This window comes from Cyanistes caeruleus, chromosome 26 (assembly GCF_971803275.1).
Source record: "Cyanistes caeruleus chromosome 26, bCyaCae1.hap1.1, whole genome shotgun sequence".
Lineage (NCBI taxonomy): Eukaryota > Metazoa > Chordata > Aves > Passeriformes > Paridae > Cyanistes > Cyanistes caeruleus.
Genome location: NC_141726.1, coordinates 3,305,422 through 3,321,555, shown reverse-complemented (window position 1 = coordinate 3,321,555; position 16,134 = coordinate 3,305,422). Strand labels below are relative to the sequence as shown.

Below are 16,134 nucleotides of genomic sequence, written 5' to 3'. Positions count from 1 at the left end.
GAGTGATTAAAAGCTCATATAGGCGGAAATATACTCAAGCTTTCAGACCATGCTGTTGGCATTCAGTCCAGGAAACAGGAACTGGGAAAACACTCCAGACCATGGTGGGCAACATCCTTAGCAATAAATAGGCTGTGCTTTAGAAAACACTGAATGTTGGTTGCATAAATAAAGCTGTGCTACCCACAGTAAACAACCAGCCAAGCCAGGAGCAGCAGTGAAGGCACTGAGGGCTTCTCTGCAAGGTTTTTGTTTCAGCCTTGGGCAAATAATTTCCTCTCACCATATCGCAGCTCACTTTGCTCACAGAATGTAAAACATTTGTTTGATTAATATATGAGGTTTATGGACCAAAGAATCAAACACTATTTGTTAGTGTTACAGACATAAGCTGTCTTTCTTTATTTGGTTACTTGCTAATGGGCTTACTTAAACAAAAGTATGAAATCTTTGGAATCCATGCAGGAAAAATCTGGCATGCTGCTCTTCCTCAGTGGCCTCAGGACAGCTGGATGTCCCAGGCTGTATCATCTTCCACCCACTGACAACTGCAAAGGGTACTGACTCCTTTCCCTCAAGATGAAAGTTTGAAATGCTGGCAGGAGAAGGAGGTGAACAGACAGGAATTCAAGTGAGACAGACACTTCAGGAAAGGCACAGGAGCAGAATGTTTCCATGACTTCCTACACTACAGGAAACCACTTTTTGCTTCTCAAGAATCAATCCAGAAGGGTCACAAGAACAAGAGTCACAAACAGCACACAGGAAATCCACATTCACCTGCTGGCCACAGCAGAGTCCCCACTCTGCTTGGCAATATTTCCAATGAGCTGAATCCTTTCTTGACTCACTTTTAATTCCCAAAAAAAAACCCACTTTACAGTTAAGAGAGATCCTCTTCCTTCCAAAAATCTTCAGGATAAATTGACAGCCAAATGCCTGTGGAGAGCTTGAATTAGATAAGCTTTGCCTGGGGCAACGTAACAGTCAAAAATGCCTCTAATGCTTGCAAACTGAGACATTTCTTATCTTTGCTCCATAACTCTGAATTCTTTAAAGCAAAGAACAGATTATTTCATTCTTGGGGATAAATGACAAGGAGACTAGAAGTTTGCCAGCTGTCCTATCTTATTAGGTTAGAAAATAGAGAGAAGTGACACATTGGCCTGAGTCAACACAGGAGCCTCAAACAATTTTGATTCCAACCCCTAAATGTCTTTGGCCTGAGATGAATAACCCTGTGTCCTTGTCTGAGAGTCTGTTAGAGGTACTAGAGTGGCCCTGTGCATCAGAATCCACACCGAACCCAGCTACTTGACAGAAAAATACCTCTGTCCTAGAATTTTATTTTTTTTTAATTTAAGTAGGCCTGGTCTGAATTTACAAAACAGGCTCCTTTCACCTTAGATGTCCTTGCTGTCTGCAGTAAGTGTCATATCTGTGAAGACTCTTAAGACACTAAAATGTAGGTAATGTCACAAACCATTAGAGAGTGCTGGTGGCAGACAGACATTTCCTTGTTCCTTGTGGATGAAAAGCACCCAGCACTTGCAGGAAGTGTGACAGCAAGAGCCAAACAGTGGGCTTGATGTGAGGGCAGGAACAAGTTCTCTGGCTTTGTTGCAACACTCCCGCTGCTCCAGCCGTTCCCAGTCTGCCTGCAGAGCTGCTGCAGTGCTGCAGCAGCCCTGCTCATCAGCAGTGCTGTACTTAAATACTTCTTCTGACTGGCTATTAAATGTGTTGCTATATTTTAAACTTGACAAGGAGTCCTACAATGAGACAGAAAAAAACCCTCATGCCTAGAAAATGTCACTCATTTTAATGAAAAAGCACCAATCTCCCTTAGTTAAGGGCTGATGGGTAGGATGCACTGTGGTTTATCCTGGTTCCATATCATGGATACAGTAAAATCAGAAATTAATGCTCATTGCACATTAGCAAATGCCATTGCAGATGGCTGTGGAACCATCAGAACTGCAAGAGGAAAATGAAAACACACAGAGGCAATGTTTTCCCAAAACTGTCATTTTTCTTCTCTCTGAGTCTGCATAAGCAAAGGAAAAGATTTGTCTTCCACACATTCAATGCTCAGCAGCAGCAGAGGAGAAAAAGCACTTTGATTTCAAATGTCCTTTCCTACTTCAGGTGTTTGATGCTGTCAGGTATGAACAGCCAGTATGAGCCAGCACTGTCCCCATCTTAAAACCCTTCCTAAAGAACAGCATTAAACACCCAGCCATGTGCTCCAGGGATTGGACCAAATGTAGCCCAGGAAAAAGTCTACTGATTTCAGTACAGGTGTAACTTTATTTTGGTCCATAACCAGCCCAGTTTGGACTACCTCCCTCCTGGGAGGTCTGGCCATGTCCCAGGAACACAGCCTCCCATGTTGTATCCTTGGCTCACATTAAACTGCTCTTGGATTTGAAGTGCAAGGACAGCTGCAGAACTGGCTTTGCATTTTGCAGATACAGCTGGATGGTTCAATAATCCCAGAATTAGCCCAGGTGGATATTTTAATTTTTCCTTCTCCTCAAAAACTCCATCCTAACCTCAAAAATGTAAATGCCAGGAATTCCATCATGCTGCTATATTTTAGTAAAAGGTTTTTATTTTTATGAACTTGCATTTCATTAAGAGACATGGACTTTCTTATTAGCAAAAAATTATCAAGGAGAGTAAAAACCTTTCCCCAGACACATCCAACAGTGCACATTAATGACAATGGAAGCACTTCCTAAAGATGGGAAGTCCTGTAGGTTCAGCAACATTCAGAAGCTGATTAATCAGTGTAATTTAATATTTGCAACCAGTTTACTAGACACACATTGGACAGTAATAGCAGGATAACCTGGAAAGCAAAACTGCAAACAGAACAAGCAGGGAGATGTAAAAGCTCCTGCTTTTACACCCACAGTGACCCCAAAAGCAAGAGAAGACATTTAAGAGTGGCTGCAAAGACATCTGCTCCCATGTGTGACAGCTGAGAGAATGGGGTCACTGTGCTCAGCTCAACTGCTAGAAGGAGGAAAGAACAGGGAGGGTGGAACTGCTGCAGCATTGCAGGGGAGAGAGAAAGCTGAGCTCAAGTCAGCCTTGAATGCTGGGGGGGGGGGGGGGGGGGTGGCTGGAAAATCAAACATTAGTCAAGTTTTACTGCCTGGTTTCACATGTCACCCTGGCTTCCCGGGAGCTCTTGGCAGTGTCCCTTGGCTGCTTGCCACATCCTGCTCCAGGGTGGTGGCTCAGGCAGTCACAGCCCTACCTGCAACCAGGATTTGAAAAATTCAGTCATTTCCAGAACCAGAGGCACCGGTTTTGTAAAATGCCAAATCCCTGAAATATGGCAAAAGCTAGTTTAACAAAGTAGAATTATATTTCACCATCAGGGGTGCACAAGCATTTTTGAGGTAAGGCTCAAAAAATTATTTGCAGATGTAAAAATACAAACATCACTTAACAATTCAAATGTGTCAAATTCTCTGTAACATCAAGATGTACTGGCTTAACTCTGTATGTATTTGCAGTAGAGACTAAACTGATTTAATTCGCCCAGTGCCAAGGTAAGCTTTGGTGGATTTGAGAAACAGGAGCACTCTTCAAAAAAGAGAGCACTTGGCATTAAGATGTCAAGTCAAGCAAGCCAACTGACATCGAAGTACACTGTGAGCTCTATAAAATAATGTATTTGACTGCCTCGATTCAGCATTTAAATGAAAACAGCTTATTTTATTGTGTGGATCTGAACAGGTACTTTTACAGGTAACAGTTTTCAGCTCCCAGACAATTCCCATTGACATGTCACCTTTCCTTCTCATCTGGCAAGCACACTTTGTGATTATACAGAGGATAGGCATTATCACAGACTCCATCCTGCCTCACCTCCCCACTTCAACACATTTTATCCCAGCTAAGAAAAGGAAGAGGAAAAACCTACCCCAAAACCCAAACAAAACCCTAAACCGCTGGCCATGCCTCGTTGATAGGAGGCTGAAAACTGGTAATTTTCATCACTTGGGTAGTTTCAAGTCAAAATCTACCTAAAGCCAGACTGTGGAGGGGAACAGCTGTCCCAGACAGCCCCACTCCAGTCTCAGCAACCACTTACCTGGGGCAAGTCACCATTGGCATCCTGTGACTTGTTCACGCTATTGCTCTTAAGAGGGAGTGGGCTTCTGGGGCTCTGTTCTCTTGGATTCTGTCCATTTTTCAGCAAGTCTTGCTTTTGATTTTCTTTCTCAGGAGCAGCTCCGTCTGCAACTAAGTGCCTCAGGACCTGATCCCTCAAGAGTTCTGTTTCACTTCGGCTGCTTCTGGAGTTCTCTGCCAGATCCCTTCTCAGGAGTTGCACTCTGTTACCTGCCAACCTCCACTTCTGCAATGATCTCTGCAGCCTTTTCTTCCTCTGGAGAGGGATGTCCCAGTCCAACCACTTGTGACTCCAAGTCTTCACATCACCTTCCATATGGAAGTTTAACAAATGCTCTGTGCTTTTTGATTTCTTTAAAAATACCAAAACAGAATCTGAAAAGCCAGTCTTGTTGGCCTGACACGTGCCAGGCATGGTGCAGTTCACCTGGATGCACATATTTTCCAAGAACCAAAAGGCATCACAGGTGGGGCGCTGGCAGCAAGTGGTCTGACAGGAGCTCAGAGTATGGAACCCTTCCAGAAGCTGCAAATGGTGACCTGCCCACGATCTCAAATGCCTGCCAAGCAGGATCTTCCCCAGCTCGCATTTAGATCCATTCCAGTTTGCATCTGGGAATGAGGAGGGAAGACAAACAGACAATTCTCAATCCTTTCAAGCAGTGAATAATAGATCTTATCATTATTGTCAAGGTGAATTTAGGGCGCAGGAATAAGGCAGGAGAGCAGATATAGGAAAGTAAATCTGACTGCTCAGAATCTCTACCTGGCTTCACTATCCAGTACTTACACAAGACTTTAAGGAACAATCTGCTCCTCCTACCTAAGCCACCACCACCCTTTCCAACAGGGATGGAAAAGCAGAAGTAAAGACAGAAATGTTCCTGTTTCAGAGGAGCCCATAATACACACACTGAGCAGCTGGACCAAGGTCACACAGCAAGTTCAGAACCAGAAATTGAACCCTGAAATCCCAAGTGCAGTTCTTTACTCTAACCAGTTAAGGCCTTGCCTCTCTGACCAAAGTCTGCCTAGAAGGAAAACACTGCTAACAGTGGCATTGGCTTGGTGCACAGTACAGAGGCATTCTTAACTCTTTCATGCTGATATTTGACATCAGTTGCTTACTCTGACTAAATTTGCTCCACTTGGGAAGTTGTTAACAGCTTCTAGAAAAGGATTCTGCAAGGCAAAATCTTGCCACCCACCCTGCCATAGTTTTTTTCATTAAAAACCCTCAAACATGTGACATAATTTCTGTTAAGAGTCAAGTCACTTCAGGTCTCAGCTCTGCAGTAAAGCAGCAACTGCTTTGCATATGGATTCTTTTTTTCCTAGTATGAAAATTTTGAGTTCTTGCAGGGATCAATGGATTAAAGGCTTCTAAAATTCAGAGCTCTGCAGATTAAGGACTCCCTAAAAATAGTCTAGTGACCTATGGGACTGTTAAACTGTGCTGTGTTCAGCATCCAAGCAATAACAGGTCATTGGAAGATTACTTTACAAACAGTGCTGCTGGACTGGGAGTTGTGCAGCTGGAGAATATGCTCCAGATCTAGCTTCCTCCCTGTCAAAAATGGAGTTCTTGACAACACAAATGGGAAACATTTTTCTCCATTAAAATAAAGCCTGAATTTAAATTACAATATCCTGATCAAGAATGAACTCAAGTTCAGTGACCAAGCAATGGAGGACAGAGCTTCCTGTGGGTGTCTGAACCCACCACTGTGCAGAAGGGGGAGAAGCTCTTCACTCAAGCAATGAAATGTGTAAAAGAAGCTCTGCAAATGTTTAACAGCAAGAGAAGTTGACACCAGCACCTTTAAAAACCTCATCACCCTCATCACACCTCATCAACACACAGCAGTTCCTTGGAGAGAGCAGACAGGGAATCTGTGTGCCTAGGGCAACAGCCAACCTCATCACACCTGAAATGCCTGGACAGCCAGTCCTTGGCACCATTGTCACAGTCACAGGCAGGGACAAGCTCCTGGCACCAACCTGCTGGGGCTGGAATTAGAACAGAATACAGAACGTGTGTACGCACCAAACCCACACGTATGCATATATACGTTCTCCAGACTTGGAGAAACAATGACAAGTTGAAGAATTACACCATTCCTGTGAATTTCAACAGGATCTCATCCACTCAGATTTACGTTTTGCTGTAAAATTTCCTTTCTGTTAAAGGTGAATCATGTCCCTAATATATCCTGTGCATGAGGGAAATGTGCCGATTCCCATATTCCTAAAATCCTTCTTCCTCCTCCATCACTGCTCATCCATCTCTCCTCATATGTCAGGCCTGGCTCACACATACCACTCAAATTACGGTTTGATATGGAAGCAATGAAATTCAGCAGCAGTTTCTAGTACCAGGCTTAGAACTGGGGCACACATAGAATGGGGGACATTTAAGAGAAAAATGTTCCCAGGGAAGTTATCCCTTATGATGAATCACTACGTAACACAAGTATTATATTTATTCACCTCAAATATAAATCCTGGATCCCCAGAAACATCTCCTCAGCATGTCAGAGCCCTGACTTAGCCTGGATGACACAACACTACCATGTGGAGTGCATTCTGCTTCTCTTTTAACACACTGCTAAAACAAGATTTGAATAGTATTTTGGCTACATTTCATTTCCAGAACTCTGCTAATGGCAACTTGGGACATATTTATGTGAAATTAGCCAGTATGTTCTCCTGAATTACTGTACATGGACAGCTTAAAACTCACATAACTCTCAGGAATGACAGAAGTGAACAGGCAACTCCCAGCATGCCAGTCCAGCATTCCAGATGTGAATTTTCCACAGAAGCATACTGATTTTCACTTTTCATTTTCAAGCTCCATGGCCATTGGTGGGCATCAAACATTCAGATAACTCTATGTGCCCTGGGAGAAAAAAGAGTCTACATTTGCATTTCATCTGTGGAAAGCAGGAACATTGCTGAGGATGAGTTCCCTCCTAAGCTCAGCACCACACGAGTCACAAGACACCTGCACAGTGGGTGTGCTTAGTCATTTTTCCATATTGTTTTTGTCACATCAGTGGAGAAAACTGCTCTTCCCAGGAACTCAGAAGTTCCTGTCCCAGGGATGCACCTCACAGCTTTGCTGAGCAGCAGGGGAATGGAATACACAGGAACAGCTTCTATTAATAACTTCAGGTTTACAGACTTGCCCAGGCAGTTAATACTGCCTGATACCAGATTAATGATTAAAGACTTGACTCTGTGGACTTTTTAAACCTGCCACACGTCAGTCAGTTATGTCAACACAGTCCCCCTTGCTTAACTTCACATGCTTAACTCCTTCTCAGCTTCATGAACTCCACTGTCCGAGTAACACAAACAAGCCCAAAACAACAAAAACTCTGCAATGGAAAAAATGTCCACATCAGGGTAACTATGTCCATATAATTATATTTATTTCTGCACATGCAAAAACCTTAATTCAATGAACTCTTCGCTCGTTTTACCATTGGACTTGATGATCTCAGACCTGCACTGTTCCAACCTTAACAATTCTATGAGCCCTGGCTTTAACTCTTCCAAGCAGAGCAGCCCTTAAACACACCAACACTGTCTAGAATACCCTTTAGGAGTCTCATAGGATCTCTAACTCTGAACTTCCAAGAAATTACTACAGCCAGGAAATGCATGCAGGAAGCCCAGATGACAAGGAAACACTCAGCCCTTTGCTAGGACCAGGAACACAAACATGTCTTTCCAGGGTTTAAATTAGCTGATTAAGATCACACTGCTCATTAGCTTAATCAAGTCTGCCACTGGGAATTGTCCAGGAAGGTCCAGTAACACAAGAGGAACGCTGCAGCTGCCTGGGGAATGTACCCACATAACGGGGAAACAAAATAAACCAACCCCTTCCCAAACCAATCCACAATCCATCAGAGGAAAAATTCCATCCAAGCCACTAGCTTGGTTACTTACTTGATCAGGAGGTTGGTTGCTAAAGTTTGAACAGGAAATAATAAAAACAAACATAACCATTGCCTGTAGGCAAATAAAGACTTCTGACACACTGCTCTTGGGAAGAGCATTAAACATCTTAGGGCTAAAAAATATTCCTGCCTTTCCAAGTTGCTTTCCTTAAATTAAATTATTTTCCAGATTATCACTTATTTCTTTTGTCAAAAATTAAGATCAGAAAAAGCTCTCTCAGAGACATAAGCTACACTTTTGAGAGCTCATTTAGTAACTGCTAAGGGTGGTGTTTTGTTTGGTTTTAAAAAAAAAAAACAACAGCTTTGGTTTGTTAGTTTAAAAAAAATCAATTAAAAAGGAAGCCAATAAAAAAACAACCCCACCCTGTCTACCAGCAAATAATTTCACTTTTCTCTCTGAGTATTTTAAACAAATAAGAGGGATAAAGACCACAAAAATCCATACACACAGCCCCAGAGAGAACAGAAGAGTCACCTGCAGAGGAGCACAAGACACACAGGCAAATGCACAGGTAGAACAGCTGCAGAATTCCCAGCTCCCTCGCAGCTTTTCCCAGGCAATATCGTGACAGGAACTGGGCACTGATGCTGAGCTTGGCTTCCAACCTCTTCTCCATGGCCTTTGTGGGCAGCAGCGGGGTTCTAGAAACACATAGGGTATGAAACAGAAAATATCCCATGGGAATTGAAATGTTCCTGCGCAGATCCAGCGAGAGTGCAGAGTGAACAGAGCATTTGTGGAGGAAAATAAATGTCTTATCAGCTATGATTAGTCCAGCTGTTGCTAAGGAACTATCAATGTCTGTAATGAATCTGTAATAGCACAGGTCCCAGTGCTGAGTGCAGAGGGCCTTTCCCTTGTGGTTTTCTCCTCCAGACCTCACTTTTCATCTGATATCACAGTAGCTATCCACTGGATTCCAAACAGATATTTAGGAAATTTCAGTTTCAAATATGCCTGAGGATTGGACACCCAGGCAGCAGCACGAGGATAACACAGGCACTGACAACCCCTGCACATCTGCCCAGCGATGTCATCGCAGGCACGTCAGTGCTGGCTGGTGCCAGCCAGAAACAGGGAAACGAGAGCACAGCAACACTGGGAAACTGGGAGCTACCACCCTGGTTTGCTCCTTCTTTTGCTCCACAGGTCAGGGATCACCAAATTTCTCTGCCTTCCTAATGCCAAAGGTTACTTAATAGCCTCATATGCTAATTAAGTACAAATTATCTCTAGGTGATGAGGTAGGAGAACATTAATTATTTCACATGGAATAAATAGTATCTATTTTAAGGGAGCAATGAAAGCATCATTAGCCGTTTAGCAACGGCATTAAATCTGCCAGTTCTGAAGAATCCAAAGGGAATGCTATTACAGGAAATGTTGTTACAGCCAGATCCAGCAGCGCACCTCAAGCACTCAGGGCTTATTACACCTCGAGGAATTGCACTCAACCGTCCGCAGCAGAGCAGGAACAGACACTGGAGAAAACCTTCACGGGGGAAGATGTAAACCCGTGCCCGCTCAGCCAACAGGTCCTTAAGGAAACTTTCCACCACCCCAAACCCCGGTTCCCAAACCTGTCTGGCCGGAGCCCCCGCGGCCGGGCCCGGGCCCCGCGGGAGGCGGCAGAGCCGCGTGCCGCCAGCGGGTACGTACCAAGGGCGCATGGCGAGGCTGGGCGGCTCCTCAGCGGCTCCTCGGAGAGCTCAGGCGGGCACTGGGCGCCGGGCACGGCCGGGGCTCCAGCGCGGCGGGCCCGGAGGCACCGCGGCCTCCTGCCCCCCGGCCATGGCGGCGTCCGCGCACGCTCACCCGGAAGCTGAACCGCCGCCTCCCGGCACCAGGGCAGGGTCCCGGCCGTATGGGCAGTGCCAGGGCTACGGAGCCGCGGGTCCCCGCCGCTCGCTCCCCCGCCGCTCCCGTTCGCACCGGGCGGGGCGGGCGCGGAGGCCGCGCAGCCACAGGTGATTTGCCCACAGTTCCGCGCGGAGGCGGTGGCTTCGGGCACCGCCCAACAAGGCGGCGCGCGGTTGGCCGGCGGCACGGAGACTGCGCGCGGATTGGCTGGGGGGGCAGGAGGCTCGTGCCCGCAGGAGGAGCGCCGTGAAGGAAGGGGCTGGAGCTGTGAGGGGAGGGTCTGAGGGTAGGCTGCCCCTGCTCCTCGCTAGTCCTTCAGCCGCGCTTCCCAGCCATGGCCTCTGACTCCGGGGACAGGTACGCCACGCTGAAGCGGTGCCTCGGTGTGCTCAGAGACGCGAGGAACGACAGCGAACAGTTTGCAGCGCTGCTCCTGGTAAGGAACCGCGGAATCGCCTCAGGAGAGAGCAAAGGGGAGGCCAAAGACCATGCTGGACACGGGAGTGCCCAGGGGACGCGGCGGGGTGGAAATTGGGAGCTCAGAGCAAGCTGCTTTAGGGCTCCCTTTAGCAAAGCAAAAAAAAAACTCCCTTTGGCCTGGGTGTGCGGAGAGTCAGTAAGTGGTAAATCTCTGAATTAGCTCTTGGGCCAAGTGCTAGCTCTGTGGGTGCTTCTAGGCACTAATTCAAGTTATTTGAGTTTCTGATTTGCAAGAGTTCCATCCTGTACGTGTACCAAATCCTTTTGCTATGTTCACGCTCACTCCTATTTTGCGTCATAGGTGACCAAAGCAGTCAGAGCCGGAGAGGTGGATGCCAAGACGCGGCGCCAGATCTTCGACGCGATCGGATTCACATTCCCGACCCGCCTGCTGACCTCCCGGCAGCCCCCAGCTGGCTGCCCCCCGCACACCTTCCGTGCCCTCGGCCTCACCCTGCTGGCCTGTTTCTGCACCGACCCAGAGCTAGCTGGGCACTCCCAGATCCTGAATAAAATCCCGACCTTCAATGACATCCTGCTTTCCTCCTGCGATGCGGACAGCACATCCATGGTCGATGACGTGTACCAGTGCCTCAGCAGTGTCCTGGCCACGGCCAGGGGCCCCAAGGAGTTGGTGACCAAAGGGACAGTGTCTGCCCTGTGCCAGGCCTACCTTAATGGTGGCCATGGCTCTGACCGTGCCCTCACACTGCTTGTGGGGCTGTTGGCCATAGCAGAAGCCAAGTGCTGGCAGAGAGATGCTCCACAGCTCTTGGCAGTGCTCGGCAAGCTCTCCAGTGATTTCCTCAAGGCTGAAGACATGACCAAATTTGAGCTGTGTGAGATTCTGCCTCACTTCATCCCCCTGTCAGCTCCTCTCACAGAGAACTCGCAGGGCTCTGAGTACCTCTGCAGACTTTACAAAGGGCTGGCTGATGTTTTAGGCAGCAAACTCAGCAAGTTGCAGCGGGATCCCGCTCTAAAGCTTGCAGCCAGCCTTGTGCAGGCCTGTGGGGCTGAGTGGATCCCAGCAGGGAGTGCTGGCAGCAAATTCTTGGCCCTGCTAGTGAACTTGGCATGTGTGGAGGTCCGTCTGACCCTGGAGGAGCCAGATCCCATGGAAGTGGAAGGAAAGAAAGAAGTGGTGACAGCCTGCTATGCCCTTATGGAGATGGGGATCCAGGAGTGCCTGAGGGAAGAGAACCCTCTGCTAGAAAATGTACAGAAAATGCAGCTCATGAGGATTATGGAGGAGGCCTTTGGAGCTGTAATATTCTACTTGAGACAGGTAATGCAGGGCTTTTAACAAAGAGCAGGTTGTTGCTTTTGTGTGGAACAAACTCTGCCCCTTAGCCCACTGTGGTTTCCAGGCCTGTGGTAGTTGATGTACAGTGACAATAATGTGTCATTTTGCTTTCTTCATGCAGGTTAAACAGAAGGAGCTGCAAGATCCTTTCATCTTTGCCTCTGTTCGAGTCCTTGGAGCTTGGATGGCAGAAGAAACATCCTCCTTCAAGCAGGAAATCTGTGAGCTCTTGCCTTTCCTTGTTGATTATGCCAGGAAGCTTTTCAAGGAGGGTTGCCCAGCTGTGAGTCTTCCCCAGGCAGAGCTGGTCTGCAATGAGGGCTCTGCCTTCCCCCAGGATGCTCTGAGGTGAGCATTTTAAACACACGTTTGTTGCGTTTTAGCGCAAACCTGTTCAAGTATTTTTTCTATTTTTACTCTCCCTGCAGTGCCAGTTCCAAGGGGCTTTCTCCCCCAAGATGGATGTAAATGCAGGGCTTAGACCCATTCTACCTCATGTTCCCAGTTTCTTTCCCCTTCCAGATTTCTGCTACCTGGCTTTTGCCATTTGACAGCAGAGGACAGGCCCCGGGACATCCTTATCTCTGAGGGGGCACCAGCACTGCTGTGTGAATACTTCCTGCATCAGTGGGAGGTTCTGACCTCTGAGTCCACAGCCCCAGCACTCCTGACAAGCACTGAAATGAGTCTCCAGACCACGTGTGGGATTTTCCTTAACCTGGTTGTGACTGCTCCAGACCTGGTCAGGTAACAGAGCTGTGGGAGCTGGCTCTGAGGTTGGCAGTGGGAAGAAAGGGTGCCTTGTGCATCAAGCTTGAGGATCTGTTAACACACTGTGCTGAAAAGGGATCTTTCTTTTTCAGCCCAAATTTCATTGCAGTTTTGGTGCTGTGTTTAACCTTGACATTCTCAGTTGCTTCTGGCTCTGCTCAGGAGATGTGCCAAAACCAGTTTATTTTCTCTCTAGGCATGACAAAACCTTTTCCTCCTTGATGGATGTGTTGCTGAAGTCTCTTCCACTTCTGTTGCCCCAGAAGCATCACCTGGTTCTGGCAGCAAACATTTTGACTCTGGGCCTGATGATGGCCAGGATCCTCGTGGGGTCAGCAGGTAAAGGAAATTCCCATTGGCAAAGCCCACGTTGTGCTGCATGGGCAGAGACCAGGAGCTGAGAAGTTGGGCTGGAGAAAGCAAATAGAAGGGAAACTGGTCCAGCTTGTCATTGGAAAAGTGATAAACCAAAAATGTTCAGGAGCAAGGAATACAAGAAACATTCAGCAGGCTGATGTGGTGGGATGAAGAGATTTCTAGGGCTGGAAGATGTTGTCCTGCTCCACACAGCCCACCACAGGGCCTTTCTTTGTGTGAGCAAACTCTGCATTGTGACATTCATTTCCTTTTTCTTCCAGTCCTTCAGGGAACACAGTCTGCCAAGGAGTTTTTTGGAGCTGCTGTTTGCTTCCTCTCCCAGGCCCACACAACCCAGGCAGACCCCAGCAGCGATGGCCTGGCTGTGGCCGTGTCACCTGCCTACGTGAGAGCCTGGGATGACATCCGTGAGCTCTGGTTCCTGGGAATGCAAGCCTTGGCCGGCTGCATCCCGCTTTTCCCCTGGCTGCCGCACGCCGCTCTCCAGGCGCGCTGGCTGCAAGGGCTCTCGCAGTTGCTGTCCTGCGTCACTCCAGCCTCTGTGGATTCTGAGCTTGTCACTGCTTTCCAGGCTGTGCTGGTGGAGCTGGCCAGAGCCAGTGATCAGTGCAGGGATGTGATCCTGTCCCACCATGGCATGGAGTGGGCCAATCTGTATGGAATGGCAGCTCTGGAACAGTGTCTGGCCAAGCAGGGAGGAGCCAGAAGCACTCTAGGTGGGAAATGAAGCCAGACACCTGCACAAGGTCTGCTCAACACTTCTGCCGTGCTCTTTGCTGCCAGATGGGCACAAAAAAACCCATGTAAATGACCAAACTTTACAAAACTGGAATGATGCAGCAGTGCCCAGCATGATCAGCACTGTCCACATTGGTGTACAGAACTGCTGCTGCCTCAGAACATTTCACCATGCCCTTGTTTGACCTGTTGTGATGATTTCTCTGTAAATACAACCTGTTTTGTTATTAAAGACTTTTTGTCAGTTTGTTTTTCAAACTCCTCAGTGCTGAGATTTTTTTCTGCCCAGGGCCCTGACAGGATCATTGCTCCTCTCATTAATATGGTCATAGTTTTGTCACAGTAAGCCCTGCAGATTTTCACCTTACTTTCTCCGAGTCCTGCACATATTAGTTAACAATTTGGCACTACACACAGAACCCTGAAAAAGGCAGGAATAGAAAAAGCTTTATTATTTACTGATAGCATTGAGAGTAACTCCTTGTGACTTGAAAAGGCTGTGCTGCCAGATGATCCCCCAGTTCATATCCACCACTGGTACCATCATCCCAAGATGACACCTAGAAATCCTTTCCAGAACAACTTGCTTTGCCTGTATTGCCCCATAAAACACCTGCACAAAGTACATCCATGGGATTTGCTATCTGCTCCCTCTTGCTGCTGGGATGGGATGTACAGGGAGAATTTTCCACTCTTGCAAGGTGAAGGGCTCAGTCTTCCTCTGTTCCCTTTAGGGTGTGAAGGCCAAAATGAGTCAGTTCCCCCTTGCTGATTCCCTGCAGACCAAAGAACTGTATTGTGTTACAGAAGAGAAAGGCCACATGTACCATGGAGTAAACTCTTGTAGCACCAGCAGCACCGCATTATCCTGAGGATATTTCCCAGAAAGAGCAGCTGCACAGGGTGGCTGCTGAAGCTGAGGCTCATCCAAGCAGCACTCCCTGCTCCCGTTTTTCCACCAGGTGTCAGCCAAGGAGTTCTCTGGGAGCTGCTGCCTCGCGGGACTGCTCTGCCAGCCCAAGGCGTTGATCAGAACTCGTTGGAGGGGGCTGTGGAATCATCTGATCAAGGGAAAATCAAGCATGAAGCTGCCTCAAAAGGAGGGCTGGATCTGGGTGTATTCCTGCTTTACACTGTGTTTTTGGCTCAGTGCTTTATTAGAGCAAGTGCCTTACACAACTGGAGAGGAGGCTGTTGCTCAGGGAAAGTATCTTTAGATCTTTCAGCTCAGCCCTGAGCAGCCAGTGCAAGTTGGAACAAAGGTAGGTGCTCCCAGCAGAGCAGTGTGAGCCAAACAGGTAAATGAGCCTCCTGGCCTCGGAAAAGAGCAGAACTTTGTGGAGCTGGGCTGGGAGAGACTCCTCAGCCTGCTAGGAACACATCCCTGCACTGCAGGGAAACACTAGCAGGAAAAGTTAGGAATACAATGCAGTGTCAGAATAAACACCCAAACCTTCAAAGCCTTTATCTTCAAGTGTTTTCTGTCCTCTACGCTCTCTTGTCTCTGGTCAGGGGTTGTGGGCTTCCTATTAATGACAGGCACTAATTAGTGCTAATGAGAGACATGACCTGTATCACCAGGAGGATATTCTGCTATCCTCAGTGTAGTGCTGGGCTTGCTGATCTGGTTTGGCCATGGTTCATTCCTGTGGGCAGTGGTTGGAGCTCCCACAACACCTGACTGGAGATCCAGCCTGGGCCCACAGTTCCAGCACTAGCACAGTAGTAACCCAGGGACCTTTGGCTGCTGGTCTATAATTCCCTGATAGGTTACCTGGGAGCAAACCAAGAGCCCAGGAAGTCCTCCAGTTTTACCCTTCCTCACATCTTAGGGAGTGGGGTTTGGCCACCAGCAGGTGCCTGGAGAGGAGCATCTGCACCTCATTCTCACACTCTTCAGTGTAAAGTCCCCTCAGGTGTGAACAGGACCATCCCAAAGACCCTGATGTCTTACCATGTACTTGTTTCTTTGCATGGAACAAAACATGCTCCTTACGAGTTCCTCTCTGTTCCTGAGCTGATAGTGGAAGGGGTGAGACACCCACCTTGCTCTGGGATGTTACTAGGCTGAATGCCTGTGAAGATGGCAGAGCTCCCTGAGCAGTATCACTGCTCTCTTGTCCCAGGGCACTTTCCAAACATTCTTGGACAGAGCACCCCCCAAAAAGACTGTTTAGCCTCCCTGAGACTGAGCACTAACAGCAGTGAGCACTGCACATTCAGGTGGGGAGGGCACGGGAGCTGTTGGAAGCCTCCTGCCATGCGGGCATCTCTGTTGGCTCCATGCATGCAAGTCCACAGGCCCCAGCATGCCCATCTGCCTCAGCCCACGTGAGGGAGATGGTGCTCCAGCAGCCTGGCCAAGGCTTCAAAGGCTGCAGGGTGTCCTCAACCACCCTGAGCTTTGCAAGCCCAACCACAGATTCTGCCCCTAGCAGTTGGCATCTGCGGGCACTGATGATCTGGTGCCAGAG

At 47.8% G+C, this 16,134-nt stretch overlaps 2 protein-coding genes across 4 annotated transcripts in view; one reads left to right on the top strand and one right to left on the bottom strand.

The window, feature by feature from the left end:
- KIAA0319L (KIAA0319 like) overlaps nucleotides 1-10,154 on the bottom strand; it is a 30,008-nt gene extending 19,854 nt beyond the window's left edge. Inside the window, exons 1-4 of one of the 3 annotated variants that reach the window (XM_086863569.1) lie at nucleotides 9,787-9,924; nucleotides 8,602-8,768; nucleotides 6,896-7,054; nucleotides 4,112-4,764 (exon numbers count right to left, since the gene is read on the bottom strand). In XM_086863569.1, the coding sequence (XP_086719695.1) occupies nucleotides 4,112-4,591 (480 nt within the window). In that variant the 5' untranslated portion in view covers nucleotides 4,592-4,764; nucleotides 6,896-7,054; nucleotides 8,602-8,768; nucleotides 9,787-9,924. Of the gene's footprint in view, nucleotides 1-4,111; nucleotides 4,765-6,895; nucleotides 7,055-8,601; nucleotides 8,769-9,537; nucleotides 9,620-9,707 lie in introns of all 3 variants that reach the window. The other 2 variants (XM_086863568.1, XM_023941299.2) reach the window with 2 other exon arrangements.
- NCDN (neurochondrin) lies at nucleotides 10,134-13,918 on the top strand. Its single transcript, XM_023941300.2, has 6 exons — nucleotides 10,134-10,423; nucleotides 10,769-11,755; nucleotides 11,895-12,121; nucleotides 12,296-12,520; nucleotides 12,741-12,883; nucleotides 13,183-13,918. Exons 1-6 carry the CDS (start codon nucleotides 10,322-10,324, stop codon nucleotides 13,647-13,649), a joined length of 2,151 nt encoding a protein of 716 aa, XP_023797068.1. The 5' UTR covers nucleotides 10,134-10,321; the 3' UTR covers nucleotides 13,650-13,918.
- Nucleotides 13,919-16,134: the final 2,216 nt, after the last annotated feature.